Source organism: Bidens hawaiensis, unplaced genomic scaffold, assembly GCF_021521415.1.
Source record: "Bidens hawaiensis isolate Kalapana, Puna unplaced genomic scaffold, B.hawaiensis_p1.1 tig00049464_1, whole genome shotgun sequence".
NCBI lineage: Eukaryota > Viridiplantae > Streptophyta > Magnoliopsida > Asterales > Asteraceae > Bidens > Bidens hawaiensis.
Genome location: NW_027498852.1, coordinates 110,636 through 124,569, shown reverse-complemented (window position 1 = coordinate 124,569; position 13,934 = coordinate 110,636). Strand labels below are relative to the sequence as shown.

The window sequence follows — 13,934 nt, the reverse complement described above, 5'->3', positions numbered from 1 at the left end:
GCAAAGTTCAAGTAACAAATCTTTTATCCTTGTTACAATATTTGTACCTTATTCCTATTACCTATAGTTTTCTTTTATAAAAAAATATTGAATGAATTTTACAGTGCATCAGATTGTTACTCTGAGGGCGGTACGGAAGCTCCATACATATGCACAGCCCCAATAAAGGTATGACACTATAAGGCAATTTTAACTTATGGTTTATAATTAATATTGAATAATAATAACTTGAACTACGTTTTGTAACAGTACAAATTTGCAAACCACTCTACTGCTGATTATGCTAGCACTGGAAAGGCGAAATTAAGCTTTCGGATCATTAATCAACGTGCTGATTTCTCCTTTGCCTTGTTTACGGGCGGATTGGAAAATGTAAATTTGTGATTTATTTAAATATCTAATCAAATAATGATTATAAATTGTTTATGAAACTGATTTTGTTTATGAAAATAATGCAGCCAAAGTTGGTGGCTGTATCAAATGCGATATCATTTGCGAATCCTAAGGTACCTTTGTACCCTCGTCTTGCTCATGGAAAGGCTTGGGATGAGGTACTAATTTATGTTATATATTAATATTATATCTATATATAGTAAAACACAATTTTGGTGCCGCTGGCATCTAATTAGGCCAAGTGGTGCTCTGCCACTGGTCCATACAATTTGTTTTTTTTTTGGTATTTTATGTTTTAGTTCTTGTATCGAAACGAATATAACGAAAAAGACTAATAGTATATAGACTCGCCGTCTCAACGTTGGAAGTGACAAAAATCGAGTTTTACCAATGTCCGGGTTTCACCGACCGATGCCAACTTACCTGTTCACTTCGATTTTTCTTTTTATTTTTTTAGTCTCGGTATCGTAACGAACGTAACCGAAATCGATCAAATTCGCTTCGACTCACTTCCTTAACGCAGGGACCGACAACGCTTCGATTTATTAATTATATATAATAATTTTTTTGTTTTTTTTATGTTTTAGTTTTGGTACTGTAACAAATATAACGAAAAAGACTAATATTATATAGACTCGCCGCCTCAACGTTGGGAGTGACAAAACTCGGGTTTTACGGATGTCCGAGTTTTATCGACTTATGCCAAATAACCTGTTCATTTAGATTTTTTTTATATTTTTTTTGCCTCGATATCGTAACGAACGTAACCGAAATCGATCGAATTCGCTTCGACTCACTTCCTCAACGCAAGGACCGACAACGCTTGGTTTTATTAATTATTATATATAATAAATAAAAATTTTGATGTCGTTGGACCGCGAATGGTCCACTTAGCGTGATATGATTGGGCTACATAATTTTGTTTGTAAGAAAAAGTTTGATGCCACAGAACCCTTATTGGACCGTTTGTTTAGCCAATCATCATTGTCCATCTATGGCTTCATATTCACATCCACGTTCCATCTCATCGATGTTATAAAATCCGCAAGCGTTGTCGGTCCCTGCGTTGAGGAAGTGAGTCGAAGCGAATTCGATCGATTTCGGTTACGTTCGTTACAATACTGAGACTAAAAAAATAAAAAAAAAATCGAAGTGAACAAGTGAGTTGGCATTGGTCACTGAAACCCGGGCATTGGGAAAACCCGAGTTTTGTCACCCCCAATAATTTTTTTTATATTAATAATTAAACGGTTATTCGCGTTGTCTCACCACCATCTGGGACAGACAACACTTAAGTTTTACCGACATACCACCACAACACCCAGAATGACAAAGATCCAGGTTTGCTAACAACCGTGTTTTACAGACATTTTTCTTTTAGTTTCTGTACCGTAGTTAACGTAATTAAAACCGACCAAATTCCCGTCGACTCTGCATCATAACGCCCTACGACCGACATCACTAGGGTTTTCCCACTGCCCCAACGCCCAACACTGACAACGGTCGGGTTCAACCAACGTCCGGGTTTTACCGACCGAATAAACATGGTTTTAAATATTTTATTTGTTTATTAATTTCAAGAATTTATTTTTACGTTTTAACGCTTGGGTTTTACAAACGTTGGTTATACCGTAACAAATATAATTGATATTGGCCGAATTCGCGTCAACTCACTTTCCTAACGCAACTGGTTCATAAATAGATCCGACCTGACCGGCGCGTTGCGCCGGGTACAAAAACTATTTAACACTATAGATAATTACTGAATGTCGGTGGCGCAAGTACCTTGTTTTCAGTGGTGAAGGTTGCTTAGGGTCTGCCCTGTTTTTTTACGCAGTAGTGTAAATTTACCCGTTTTCGTTCGAAATTTTTTATACGTAGTGTAAACTTAGCCGTTTTCGGCCGAAATTTTCTATACGTAGTGTAAATTAGCCGTTTTCGGCCGAAATTTTTTATACGTAGTGTAAAATTTAGCCCTTTTCGGCCGAAATTTTTATACGTAGTGTAAATTTAGCCTTTTTCGACCGAAAATTTGAGCCCGGCCACCTTCGTTTGTGAAATTTTTTATACATTTTGAGTCCCCCGGGTGTTTTAGTCCAAGCTTTGCCACTGCTTATTTAATCATTATTTGTATTTTTTACCCGACCTATATCATGTCCCTCTAACGAAATTTTTTTAATCTGTTGTTGGTTGCGAAGATGACGGTAACATGGACAAGCGGCTACAACATTGATGAAGCCACTCCACTTGTTGAGTGGGGTTGGAAGGAACATACCAAAAAACTTTCACCCGCGGGAACATTAACCTTTACACGTGGCAGCATGTGTGGTATAGTATCATCTTTGATTCTACATAAATTATTTTAGAGAAAATCAACATTCGCAACATTTTATTAAATGAATATTGAAAATAAATATATTAAAGCCTAAACATTTACTTTGAGGACGGTAAAGAAAAGACATGTACACAATATTGTATAGTTTTTCGTCTAGTAAGAGATCCAACAAAATTAAGCACTCTTGTCTACAGGCGCCCCTGCACGTACAGTTGGATGGCGAGATCCTGGTTTCATCCATACTAGTTTCTTAAAAGATTTGTGGCCCAACACCATGTATGTGTGTGACCTTTGTAATTACGAAAGTAAATTATATTTATTTCGCTTTATTATACGAAAACAATTTTCTAGATACGAATACAAGATGGGACATATGTTGAAAGATGGGTCGATTGTTTGGAGTAAAACGTATTCGTTCAAATCATCCCCATATCCCGGACAAGACTCGCTACAACGTGTTATAATATTTGGAGACATGGGGAAGGTAGTATTTACATAGCTCAAAATATTTAAAAAATGTTATCCTGAGAGTTATTCTCATAATTTTTCAATAAAATCATGTATGATAGGCCGAACGCGATGGATCAAATGAGTATGCAAATTATCAGCCAGGATCTCTGGTTACTACCGATCAATTAATCAACGACCTCGATAACTATGATATAGTTTTTCATATAGGTGATTTGCCATATGCAAATGGATTTTTGTCACAATGGGATCAATTCACGTCACAAGTCGAACCAATTTCATCAGTAAAGCCGTATATGATTGCAAGGTTTGTATAGCTTTATCTCCTAGTATTTAAATGTATCACTTTTATATAGATATGTGTGTGTGTGTGTAACAACTTATGTTTTATCTTGTAGCGGCAATCATGAACGCGATTATCCCAATTCGGGATCATTTTATAAAAGAGCTGATTCAGGCGGGGAGTGTGGTGTGCCTGCCGAGACTATGTACTATGTTCCTGCTGAAAATAGAGCTAAGTTTTGGTACTCGACGGATTATGGAATGTTTCACTTCTGTATAGCGGATTCAGAGCACGACTGGAGAGAAGGTTCAGAACAATATGCATGGATAGAGAAATGTTTGGCATTGGTGGATAGAAACAAACAACCGTGGTTGATATTTTCTGCTCACCGTGTTCTTGGCTATTCTTCGAACGAATGGTTAGCCAACGAGGGTGCCTTTGAAGAGCCCATGGGACGAGCTCACTTACAAAAGTTATGGCAAAAATATAAAGTGGACATTGCATTTTTCGGACATGTCCATAACTACGAAAGAACTTGTCCTATATATCAGGTATGTGTGTGTGTATATATGTATATAACACTCTTCCTTCGTTTAATTTTAAACAATCACGAATAATAATTTATTAATCTTTTTATGGTAGAATCAATGCATGAACTCGGAAATATCTCATTATTCTGGTACTGTGAACGGGACGATTCATGTTGCGGTTGGTGGTGGAGGGAGCCATTTGTCAGACTTCACTACGATTAATACATTTTGGAGCTTGTATAAGGATCGGGATTATGGATTTGTAAAACTAACGGCGTTTAACCACTCGTCACTTTTGTTCGAGTACAAGAAGAGTGCAGACGGAAAGGTTTACGATAGCTTCACAATCTCAAGGGACTATAGGGATGTATTGGCATGTGTACATGATGGTTGTGAAGCCACCACTTTGGCAGCTTAGTAAATGGTTAGACTTTCAGCAGCAAAATAACTAAGGGCTTTGTATGGGGTTTGCACTTGTATTTTAGAGAATAAATTGTATTGGTATGTTTTATTGCATAAATGAATATTATGAAATGATTCATAGTAATATCATTGTATTTATTCCTTAGGTAAAACATTTTCTGGTAGATAAATATAATTCATTTTTATACGTTGATGGGCCAGAAATATATATCACCTTAATTGTATGAGAATTAATATTATGTGCATGGGAGTGGATTAAGTGGATGGCATGAAGAATTGCTAATGATAAAGTATGTTAGTTGTGTTATTTATAATCATGATTAATCATACAAGTTATGTAAGGTTTATAAATGTGATTACAAAGAATTTATAAAATGAGTTTTGAGCTTAGGTTAATGATAAATGTTTTCCATAAAGAAAGGGATTTTGATCGGTTCTGTGGGTAGACTTGTTATGGGTGTTTATGGAATTGATCACTGCCGAAAGCCCGAAACGATGGTCAAGTGAAGGCCAATATGGACAAAAGGGTTTAAGTTGTCAACCGTAAACGGCTTTTTTTTCAAAAAGAGGGGGTAAAGTCAGTAAGATGTCCCATTTAAGACCTGTGAAAAATTGGTTTTAAAGGCCGTAAATAAGCAATAAAACAGGTGGTATATCATAACTATACCACCGCCACTGAACACAGAGAACACCCAAAAACATGTTTGCAAGACAATGCATTGACAGAATGTGAGATACGACACTGTCCATAATGATCTATTGACAAAAACAAAATAAAGGGTGTTGCCGTGTTGGTTAAACCATAAAACGTGCCAATGACTCGTAAACGTTTAAAAAATCTGATATGAATGGTTTAAGTTTAATGTGTCAAGGGGATTAAGGATGGCGACAAATGAGGCATCATTTTTCTTGTTCTATTTGATGAACATTGTTTAATTAAGGGAAAATTCCCATATTGTTCATCCTTTACTCACAAGTCACAACTCAAAGAAATGCCCATGACTCAGAAAACTTCCCAGAATGTCCATGATGAACACCGGCGATCCCATACTTATTTTCCGACATCCGACATTTTTCTCAACCAACGATCAAGCAACACATGATCATGCTAATAACGGATCCCACGGAGTGCGTTCGTAAAAGTGAGGAGGCGACCGTGTTGCGCTAAATCTGTCCCCGTCGGAACCAACGAGTGACCGTGTCCCCGTCGTAACCGACTTTATTGTTATTCCAGCAATAAAATCAGATCTGTGAGATCACCCAAGCTCTTGTACTCAAAGCACTTGTAACTTACATTTCTAATAATATAAACTCTTCTCTTGTATACGTGTGTTCAAGTATTACAAGCACCATCCACTTGTTCAAACACAAGCACCATTACTTGCAATATTGCAAGGCAACACACTTTACTAAAGACTTCCGTTGCCAAAACACTACAAACCCAACCATCAAGGCTTACCTACACCGTGTTCCCGAGTTTCACTTATGGGGAGAAAGGAAATGAAAGGAAGGGGAAAAATAGATAAAGTGTGTTCCTAAGTTTTTTATAAAGAGAGATAATTTTGATGTGTTCTATAGATTCATTTAACAGAAGAAATGAAAGGAAAAAGAAAAGAAAAGAAAGTTGTGTGTTTTAATGAGTAAAGTGAGATGGGTAACTTTCCTTTCAATTTGAAAGGAATTGAAAGGAAAAGAAAGAGAAAGAAAAGGAAAATGTTTCTTTTCCTTTCCTTTCTTGAGTTAAACGAACTCGGAAACACAGAAATAGACCAAGTTTTAACGCCACACTTGAGTCAAAGAAATAACTCTGTGATTACACAAGCTAGGCTCGAGCTTTTGTAATACCTTAAACAAGCTAAAATTTGGCTCGAGCTCAGTTGTGCATACGGATGAGATCGATACCATGTCGTTAATATATTTTCACAGTCAAACTATTTTGGTACTTGTTTTATTAAATGTAATTAGGCCAGTTCGGTTTCAGCTGGCAAACTAAACTAACTTCCACCAAACAAATGACGGATTCTTCTATGCTGATGACTAATTCATAAAACCCAGTTCACAATAATCTATTAATCTTCATCTTCAACAACAATTTCACTCAATTCCCATTAACAGGTAACCCATTAAACATATGGCTATGAACATTGCTTTACCATCTCACAAGACCAAAAAACCAGCAATCGAAACCACCAATCACCCATCACCAGATATCAAAACCCTCTTAATCTCCGGGTCTTATTCATTACCCACAAGAAAACCCAGATCACACTCACCCGGAATCACTTGCTCGTTCATAGAACAACACGGGTTACACCCGAAACCCAAACCAAACCCGAACCCGAAACCGTTAAAAACGGGTTATGAGGTGGTTAAGAAACAATCTCAATCTGGGCTTTGTGGGCAAATTGAGAAACTGGTTTTATGTAAAAAGTATAGAGATGCATTAGACTTGTTTGAGATTTTGGAACTCGAGTGTCGGTTTGATGTTCGGGTTGGTAAGAGTACTTATGATGCTTTGGTGGATGCTTGTATTAGTTTGAAGTCGATTCGGGGGGTCAAACGGGTGTTCGGGTACATGGTTGATAGCGGGTTTGAGCCTGATTTGTATTTGTGGAACCGCGTGTTGTTGATGCATGTGAAATGTGGGATGATGATCGATGCACGCGTGTTGTTCGATGAAATGCCTGAACGGAATTTGGTTTCGTGGAATACGGTTATTTCCGGGCTTGTGGATGTTGGGGATTTCGTGGACGCGTTTCGGTTGTTTTTGGAGTTGTGGGAGGAGCGGAGTGAGGCGAGTTCGAGGACGTTTGCGGTAATGATGCGTGCGGCTGCGGGGATGGAGTTGATATACCCGGGACGGCAGTTGCACGCGTGTGCGATTAAAATGGATGTGAGTCGGGATATATTCGTGTCGTGTGCGTTGATTGATATGTATAGTAAATGTGGTAGTATCACGGATGCGCAATGTGTTTTTGATATTATGCCCGAGAAGACGACGGTGGGTTGGAATACGATCATTGCGGGGTACGCGCTTCACGGGTATAGTGAAGAGGCGTTGGATTTATATTACGAGATGCAGGATTCCGGTGTTAAAATGGACCATTTTACTTTTTCAATGATAGTAAGAGTCTGCACGAGGTTAGCTTCGTTGGAACACGCGAAACAAGCACACGCGGGGCTCGTACGCCACGGGTTTGGACTAGATATAGTTGCCAACACGGCGCTTGTTGATTTTTATAGTAAATGGGGACGAATTGACGATGCACGCAACGTGTTTGATAAAATGCCTATGAAGAACGTCGTTTCATGGAACGCGTTAATCGCGGGGTATGGTAATCACGGTCGTGGGATTGAAGCTGTAGAGTTGTTTAATCGTATGGTTAGTGAAAGAATGGTCCCGAATCATGTCACGTTTCTTGCGGTTTTATCGGCTTGCAGCTATTCGGGTTTATCGGATCAAGGATGGGAGATATTTGAATCGATGGGTACGGATTTTAAAGTAAAGCCTCGGGCCATGCATTATGCGTGTATGATTGAGTTACTAGGTCGGGAAGGGCTTTTGGATGAAGCGTTTGCTTTGATTCGAGACGTGCCGTTTAAGCCGACGATTAATATGTGGGCTGCTTTGTTGACTGCGTGTAGGGTGCACAAGAATTTAGAGCTCGGGAAACTTGCAGCCGAGAATATATACGGGATGGGACCGGAAAAACTTAGTAATTATGTTGTTATGTTAAACATATACAACAGTTGTGGAAAACGTGAAGAAGCGGCTTCGGTGTTTAATTCTTTGAAAAAGAAAGGTTTACGGATGTTGCCTGCGTGTACGTGGATAGATGTCAAGAAACAGCAGCATATGTTTATTTCAGGAGATATTTCAGGAGATAAATCGAAACCCCGTGTTCAGATTATTAACAATTTGAAAAAACTAATGTTGGAGATCGAGAATCACGGTTACGTTTTAAAGAAAAACTCGTTGCTTCCTGACGTCGATGAACGGGAAGAACGAATGTCATTGTATCATAGTGAGAAACTTGCGGTTTCTTACGGGCTGATAAACACAACAAATTCAACGCCGTTGCATCTTGTGCAGAGTCACCGGATTTGTGATGACTGCCACCTGGCGGTCAAGTTGATAACTAAGGCGACGGGACGAGTGATTGTTTTTAGAGATGCTAGTCGGTTCCATCGGTTTGAAGACGGGAAATGCTCTTGCGGTGATTATTGGTGAAGGAGATTTTATATTTGCACAACAAAATTTTGTTTTCTATAACATATTATATTCTGTTGTATAACAAAACATCAGGAACCAGTATTACATGAGCAGTTTTCAGTTAAATTTTTTTATAGATATTTGTTGTTACATCATTTTTTTATGGTATATTGGTTTTTATTAGTCCCAACTATCTCCTTCTGGTCACTGTCGGTCCCAACTTTTAACGTATTTGTTCCCAACGGTCCGCGACTAACGAAATCCTAACACCGTTAGTTGCAGGTCGCCAGAAAAACGTTTTTAGACGGAAAAGTCACATTTTTTCCCAGAAAACACCACCCGAACACCGCCACCAACACCAATTGACTCGCCACCAACCAACCACCACCATTTGAGCACCACCAACCGTTTCCGACGATGGTTCTAGGGTTCTGGCGACCTCAATAATTGGAGCTTTTACTAGAAAAATGTTTCTAAAGGTCCGATACAAAGTTTCAAAGATGTCCGGGACAAAAATGTTGAGTTTTCCGGAAAAAAATATGATTTTTCCGGTAAAAAACGTTTTTTCTGGCGACCTGCAACTAACGCCGTTAGGATTCTGTTAGTCGTGGACCGTTGGGAACAAATACGTTTAAAGTTGGGACCGTCAGCAGTCAATTCGTTAGTTGGGACCGACAACGACCAAAAGACGATAGCATACCTTTTTTTATTACTCCTGAATTTTTTCCATTTTGTTCCACACACTTTATGTTTCCTTATTATAAGCAGATTTGCTGTTTGGTAGTTTATGTTGCATAATAAATAGTTAAACACTCGTTGTGTGTTGAATTAGAGTTCATCCATAACTTTTGAATGTTAGTTTAGTTGCATCTATATGCACGTAAACTAAACTGTTAGATAAAATCACAACAATGAGTAATTTGTTAGTGTTGTTCTTGTTGTTGGTGTCGAAATCTTGTGTCACCTATTGTCTCACCAATAAACATCCACTCGCCAATATCGCGATTCACAAAGCTGTTATCGATATCCAAGAATCAGCTTCAATTACTGTTGAATCTCGCCAACATACGGTAACTTGTTGATATTGTTGATATTATATATGCATTCTGGTTAGGATATTTTCCTTTTGTATCTTTCGGTTGTCTTACTAATCTAATTATTTTGTCAATGATAGTGCAAGGATACTTTACAAATCACCGTGCGTGTGGTGTCTGCAGAACCAAGTAACGATGATTGGGTTGGAGTTTTCTCACCAGCAAACTTCAAGTAATACACACACACACACATATATATATACAGTTTTTATTTTTATTTAGCAAAGTAATATTGTGGTTCTCATATTGAATGAATGTGACAGTGCTGCCAGTGCATCAAATTGTTTTAACGAACCTGATGACTTCATTCACTGGCAAGAGGCTCCATACTTATGCACAGCACCGTTAAAGGTTGAAATTTTATAAATACTCCCTCCGTCCCATTATAAGTGTCCAGGTTTGAAAAACACAAAGTTTAAGGTGGATTGAATGATTACTTTTTTTTCTTACCAAATGATAATAATGCCCTTGAAAAGTGGGTCCATCAATATTGTTTATTAATGTTAGTTATGTGTGTTTAAGGGTAAACTTGGAAATTGGCTAATAAATTTGAAAGTGGACACTTGTAATTTGACAAATAAAAAAGGAAATGTGGACACTTATAATGGGACGGGGGAAGTATTAATTTATAAATATTAATGCTGCAGATAGTTCAGTTCTTATATCTTCTTCTAACTGAATAATTCATTACATAATCAGTACAAGTTTGTGAATTACTCCAATCCTGATTACGTAAGAAGAAGACGAGGCTCATTACGGTTTCAGATTATTAATCAGCGTGCAGATTTTGCTTTTGCACTTTTTACCGGCGGGTTGTACAATGTAAGTTTCTTTATTTAATTTGTTGATGGTATGTTGCTACTACAGTCTCACTAACACAATACTTTTCTGGAATTTATAGCCAAAACTGATTAGATATACACATCCTATATCGTTTGAAAACCCTAAAGCTCCACTGTATCCACGCCTTGCTCAAGGGAAGTCTTGGAATCAGGTAAATTTCCAATTATGATTTAAAAATACAGGTGAATCGACATAATATAAACTAGTTCATGATGTTTGATTAATTGGTTTTGTTAATTTTGTTTATGCTCTTTTGTTGTGTTCTAAATGATGACATCATCAGATGGCGGTGACGTGGACAAGCGGCTACAACATTGATGAAGCCGATCCGTTTGTTGAGTATAGTTTGACTAGTCAAGGCCGAAGTCTTTCCCCTGCGGGACCTTTGACTTTTTCTCGTAGTAGCATGTGTGGTATGATGTCACATTTAGTCATATGAAAGTTTATAAAAATATATACAAAGGTTGCTAAAAATATAAAAAACAAATAAATAAATGTACCCGGTATAATTCCACGCATAGCAGAGCTTAAATAAAAATATATTAAGTTTAATTCTTGTGCAGGTCCACCTGCAAGTACTGTTGGATGGCGTGATCCTGGTTTTATACACACTAGTTTGTTGAATAATTTGCGGCCTAATACCATGTACGCTTTAATTTTTAGTTTTTATCGGTTCTCCTTAAATGATATATGATTTAAAATATTAATATTCTGCTGTAGGTACGATTATAGGATGGGCCATAGGTTGGTGAATGGCTCTGTTGTTTGGAGTCAAAGATATCGTTTTAAATCATCTCCAAATCCCGGACAAGATTCATTGCAGCGTGTTATTATATTTGGAAATATGGGAAAGGTAGTGTTGACAAATATTAAAGGTTATATACAGAACGATTTAAAATTTTAAATAAAAGACTTTTAATATCTCTGATTTCAGGCAGAACGTGACGGTTCACATGAATACAATGATGACCAGCCGGGAGCACTAATGACAACAAACCAATTAAAAAATGACCTCAAAAACTTTGATATAGTATTTCATATCGGTAATCTAGCGTTTGCAGAAGGATATATCTCACAGTGGGACCAGTTCACAGCTCAAATTCAATCCATTGCTTAGCCTTATATGACTGCAAGGTTTGGAGCTTATTAAGAATTTCCATGATTATTAGTTCAAACCAGAGTGTCAGTTGTGTCAGGTTGGGGGTTGAATCGTTGAACGGGTTGTGATAATCAAGTTGTAACACATTTATATGAATAATAAGCTGTAAATGAGCTGTAAATGTTAGTTCAAATAATTTTTAGTTCTAAATCGTTTATCTAACAAGTCAAACGGGTTGACGGGTCGACCTGTTTAATTAAACAACCCAATCCAAACACAACTAGTGTATAAACATGTTAGACGTGAGTCTGTGACAACCCAAATCCTAATTATTTTTATGACTTACTTTAAACCATGCAGTGGCCATTGCGAACGGGATTTTCCCCATTCCGGATCCCTCTCTGGGGATTTCGATTCAGGTGGAGAGTGTGGTGTGCCTGCAGAAACCATGTTCTACGTACCTGCAAATAACCGAGCAAAGCCTTGGTAAATTGATTGATTCTGTTTGATCATACTCTTAACCACAGTTTTTTTTTTCATATATGATTTAATTGTTATAATTCTGTTTCATCTCAAAACTGTGTACTGTTGATAGGTATACAACAGATTATGGAATGTTTCGCTTCTGCATAGCGGATTCAGAGCTCGACTGGGACGAGGGTTCAGAACAGTATGAATGGATGGAGAATTGTTTTGCATCAGTTGACAGACAAGAACAGCCATGGCTGATTTTTGCAGCTAATGCTGCTCTTGGATATTATAATAATCAGGATTCCTTTAACGAGTCAATACAAAAGCTATGGCAGAGATACAAAGTGGACATTGTGTTCTCTGGAGACAGTCGTAACTATGAAAGAACCTGTCCTGTATATGAGGTACCACTCTTGTTTTCTATGTAAATGTAGAATCAAGCAATCAACTCTTTACAAGAGTGTAGAAATTTCTGTCCGGGTGTGCTTCTGTTGTTTGGCGTCATAATAGTCAAGGGTTAGGGTAAACATACCCCCCCCCCCCCCTCGTCCTCTACTTGTCATACCCCCTCCCCTAAGTTTTAAATTCCTTGAACAATTTTATTTGACACGTATTATACCCCTCTTAACATTTTTTCCATTTTATAGCATAAAATTTGTGCATTTTATCACATATATTTCTTCTTTTTTTATTAACAAACATTATGAAATTTGTTTTAAAAAAATTGCAAACTATTTAAAAAAATACTCATTAAAAAATAAAACACTTATATAGGAAAGAAAACTTATTTTTCAAATAAACAAAAAATCGTTTTAAAAATTAAAAACATAAGGTAAAAAAAACTTAAAAGAATGTGTTTTAAAAACAATAATAATAAAATATAGCAAAATGACAAAAAAAACAAAAAACAAAAAATGTTTAAACTGTATTAATGTAAAACTTGAGGGAAGGGTTATGTTTAGTAAAAATGGGCGGGAGGGGGGTAACGTTTAGCAGCGCCAAATAGTCAGATGATCCGATGCTTATGTGTTTGGTAAATACTGATTATAACAAACTAATAGATAAAATGACATTTTTGCGTAGAATGAATGTGTGAGCAGGGACGGATATAATTACATGCGTAGCATGATGGGGACGATCCACGTTGTTGTTGGCGGAGCAGGGAGTGAAGTTGCCAATTTTGCCGAAATAAATTCGGATTGGACTCTTTATACAGACTCCGACTTTGGATTCGGCAAACTTACTTCTTTTAACCATTCTTCACTTCTGTTTGAGTACATGAAAATTAGAGATGGAAATGTTTATGATAGTTTCACAATCTCAAGGGACTAAAAGCTGTTAAGCTCTTCATAATTTTCTCTAACTTGTTGGGTTTTATTTCAGTTGTAATTTGATGGTTGTTACTTATATTTTGTAATCTTTCAGTATTCTGCATCATTTCAGGTTAATAAAAAATTAACTGCTTAAAAAGATAAGGAAGTATGTGAATTTTTTTTTAAAAAATCAATGTTTTATGTTGATGTATCAAAGTTGACAATTGTGTCTATCGTGTGTATTTATAGTTTAATAAATATAAAAGATGTTAGTGTAGGGCTAGCCCATTTGATAGAGGCATGTGCCGCTTAAAAATGAGGGCTTAGCTTTAAATGACAAATGAATAGTTAAAATAACAATTGTCGTAAAAAGAAAAAAAAGTAAAGTGCTAAATGAGATGTGCCGCTCAAAAATGAGGGCTTAGTTTTAAATGACAAATGAATAGTTAAAATAACAATTGTCGTAAAA

General features: G+C 37.0%; 1 protein-coding gene and 2 pseudogenes across 2 annotated transcripts; all 3 read left to right on the top strand.

Annotated features, from left to right (window-relative positions):
• Window positions 1–104: 104 nt before the first annotated feature.
• On the top strand, window positions 105–4,610 carry LOC143598031 (putative inactive purple acid phosphatase 27; the record flags this gene model as incomplete). Its single annotated transcript, XM_077076360.1, has 9 exons — window positions 105–168; window positions 250–372; window positions 459–551; window positions 2,592–2,721; window positions 2,923–3,004; window positions 3,080–3,212; window positions 3,298–3,503; window positions 3,595–4,030; window positions 4,122–4,610. Coding segments are annotated over 9 exons (1,573 nt in total), but the record flags the coding sequence as incomplete, so codon positions are not given.
• Window positions 4,611–6,428: 1,818 nt separating this feature from the next.
• On the top strand, window positions 6,429–8,861 carry LOC143598025 (pentatricopeptide repeat-containing protein At5g50390, chloroplastic pseudogene; annotated as a pseudogene).
• A 492-nt stretch (window positions 8,862–9,353) lies between these two features.
• LOC143598030 (putative inactive purple acid phosphatase 27) lies at window positions 9,354–13,484 on the top strand (annotated as a pseudogene). The gene is made up of 12 exons (XR_013147036.1): window positions 9,354–9,715; window positions 9,820–9,911; window positions 10,003–10,090; window positions 10,439–10,561; window positions 10,641–10,733; window positions 10,866–10,995; window positions 11,146–11,227; window positions 11,303–11,435; window positions 11,517–11,716; window positions 12,042–12,167; window positions 12,277–12,556; window positions 13,236–13,484. The product of XR_013147036.1 is annotated as a putative inactive purple acid phosphatase 27 (transcript).
• The last annotated feature ends 450 nt before the right edge of the window (window positions 13,485–13,934 follow it).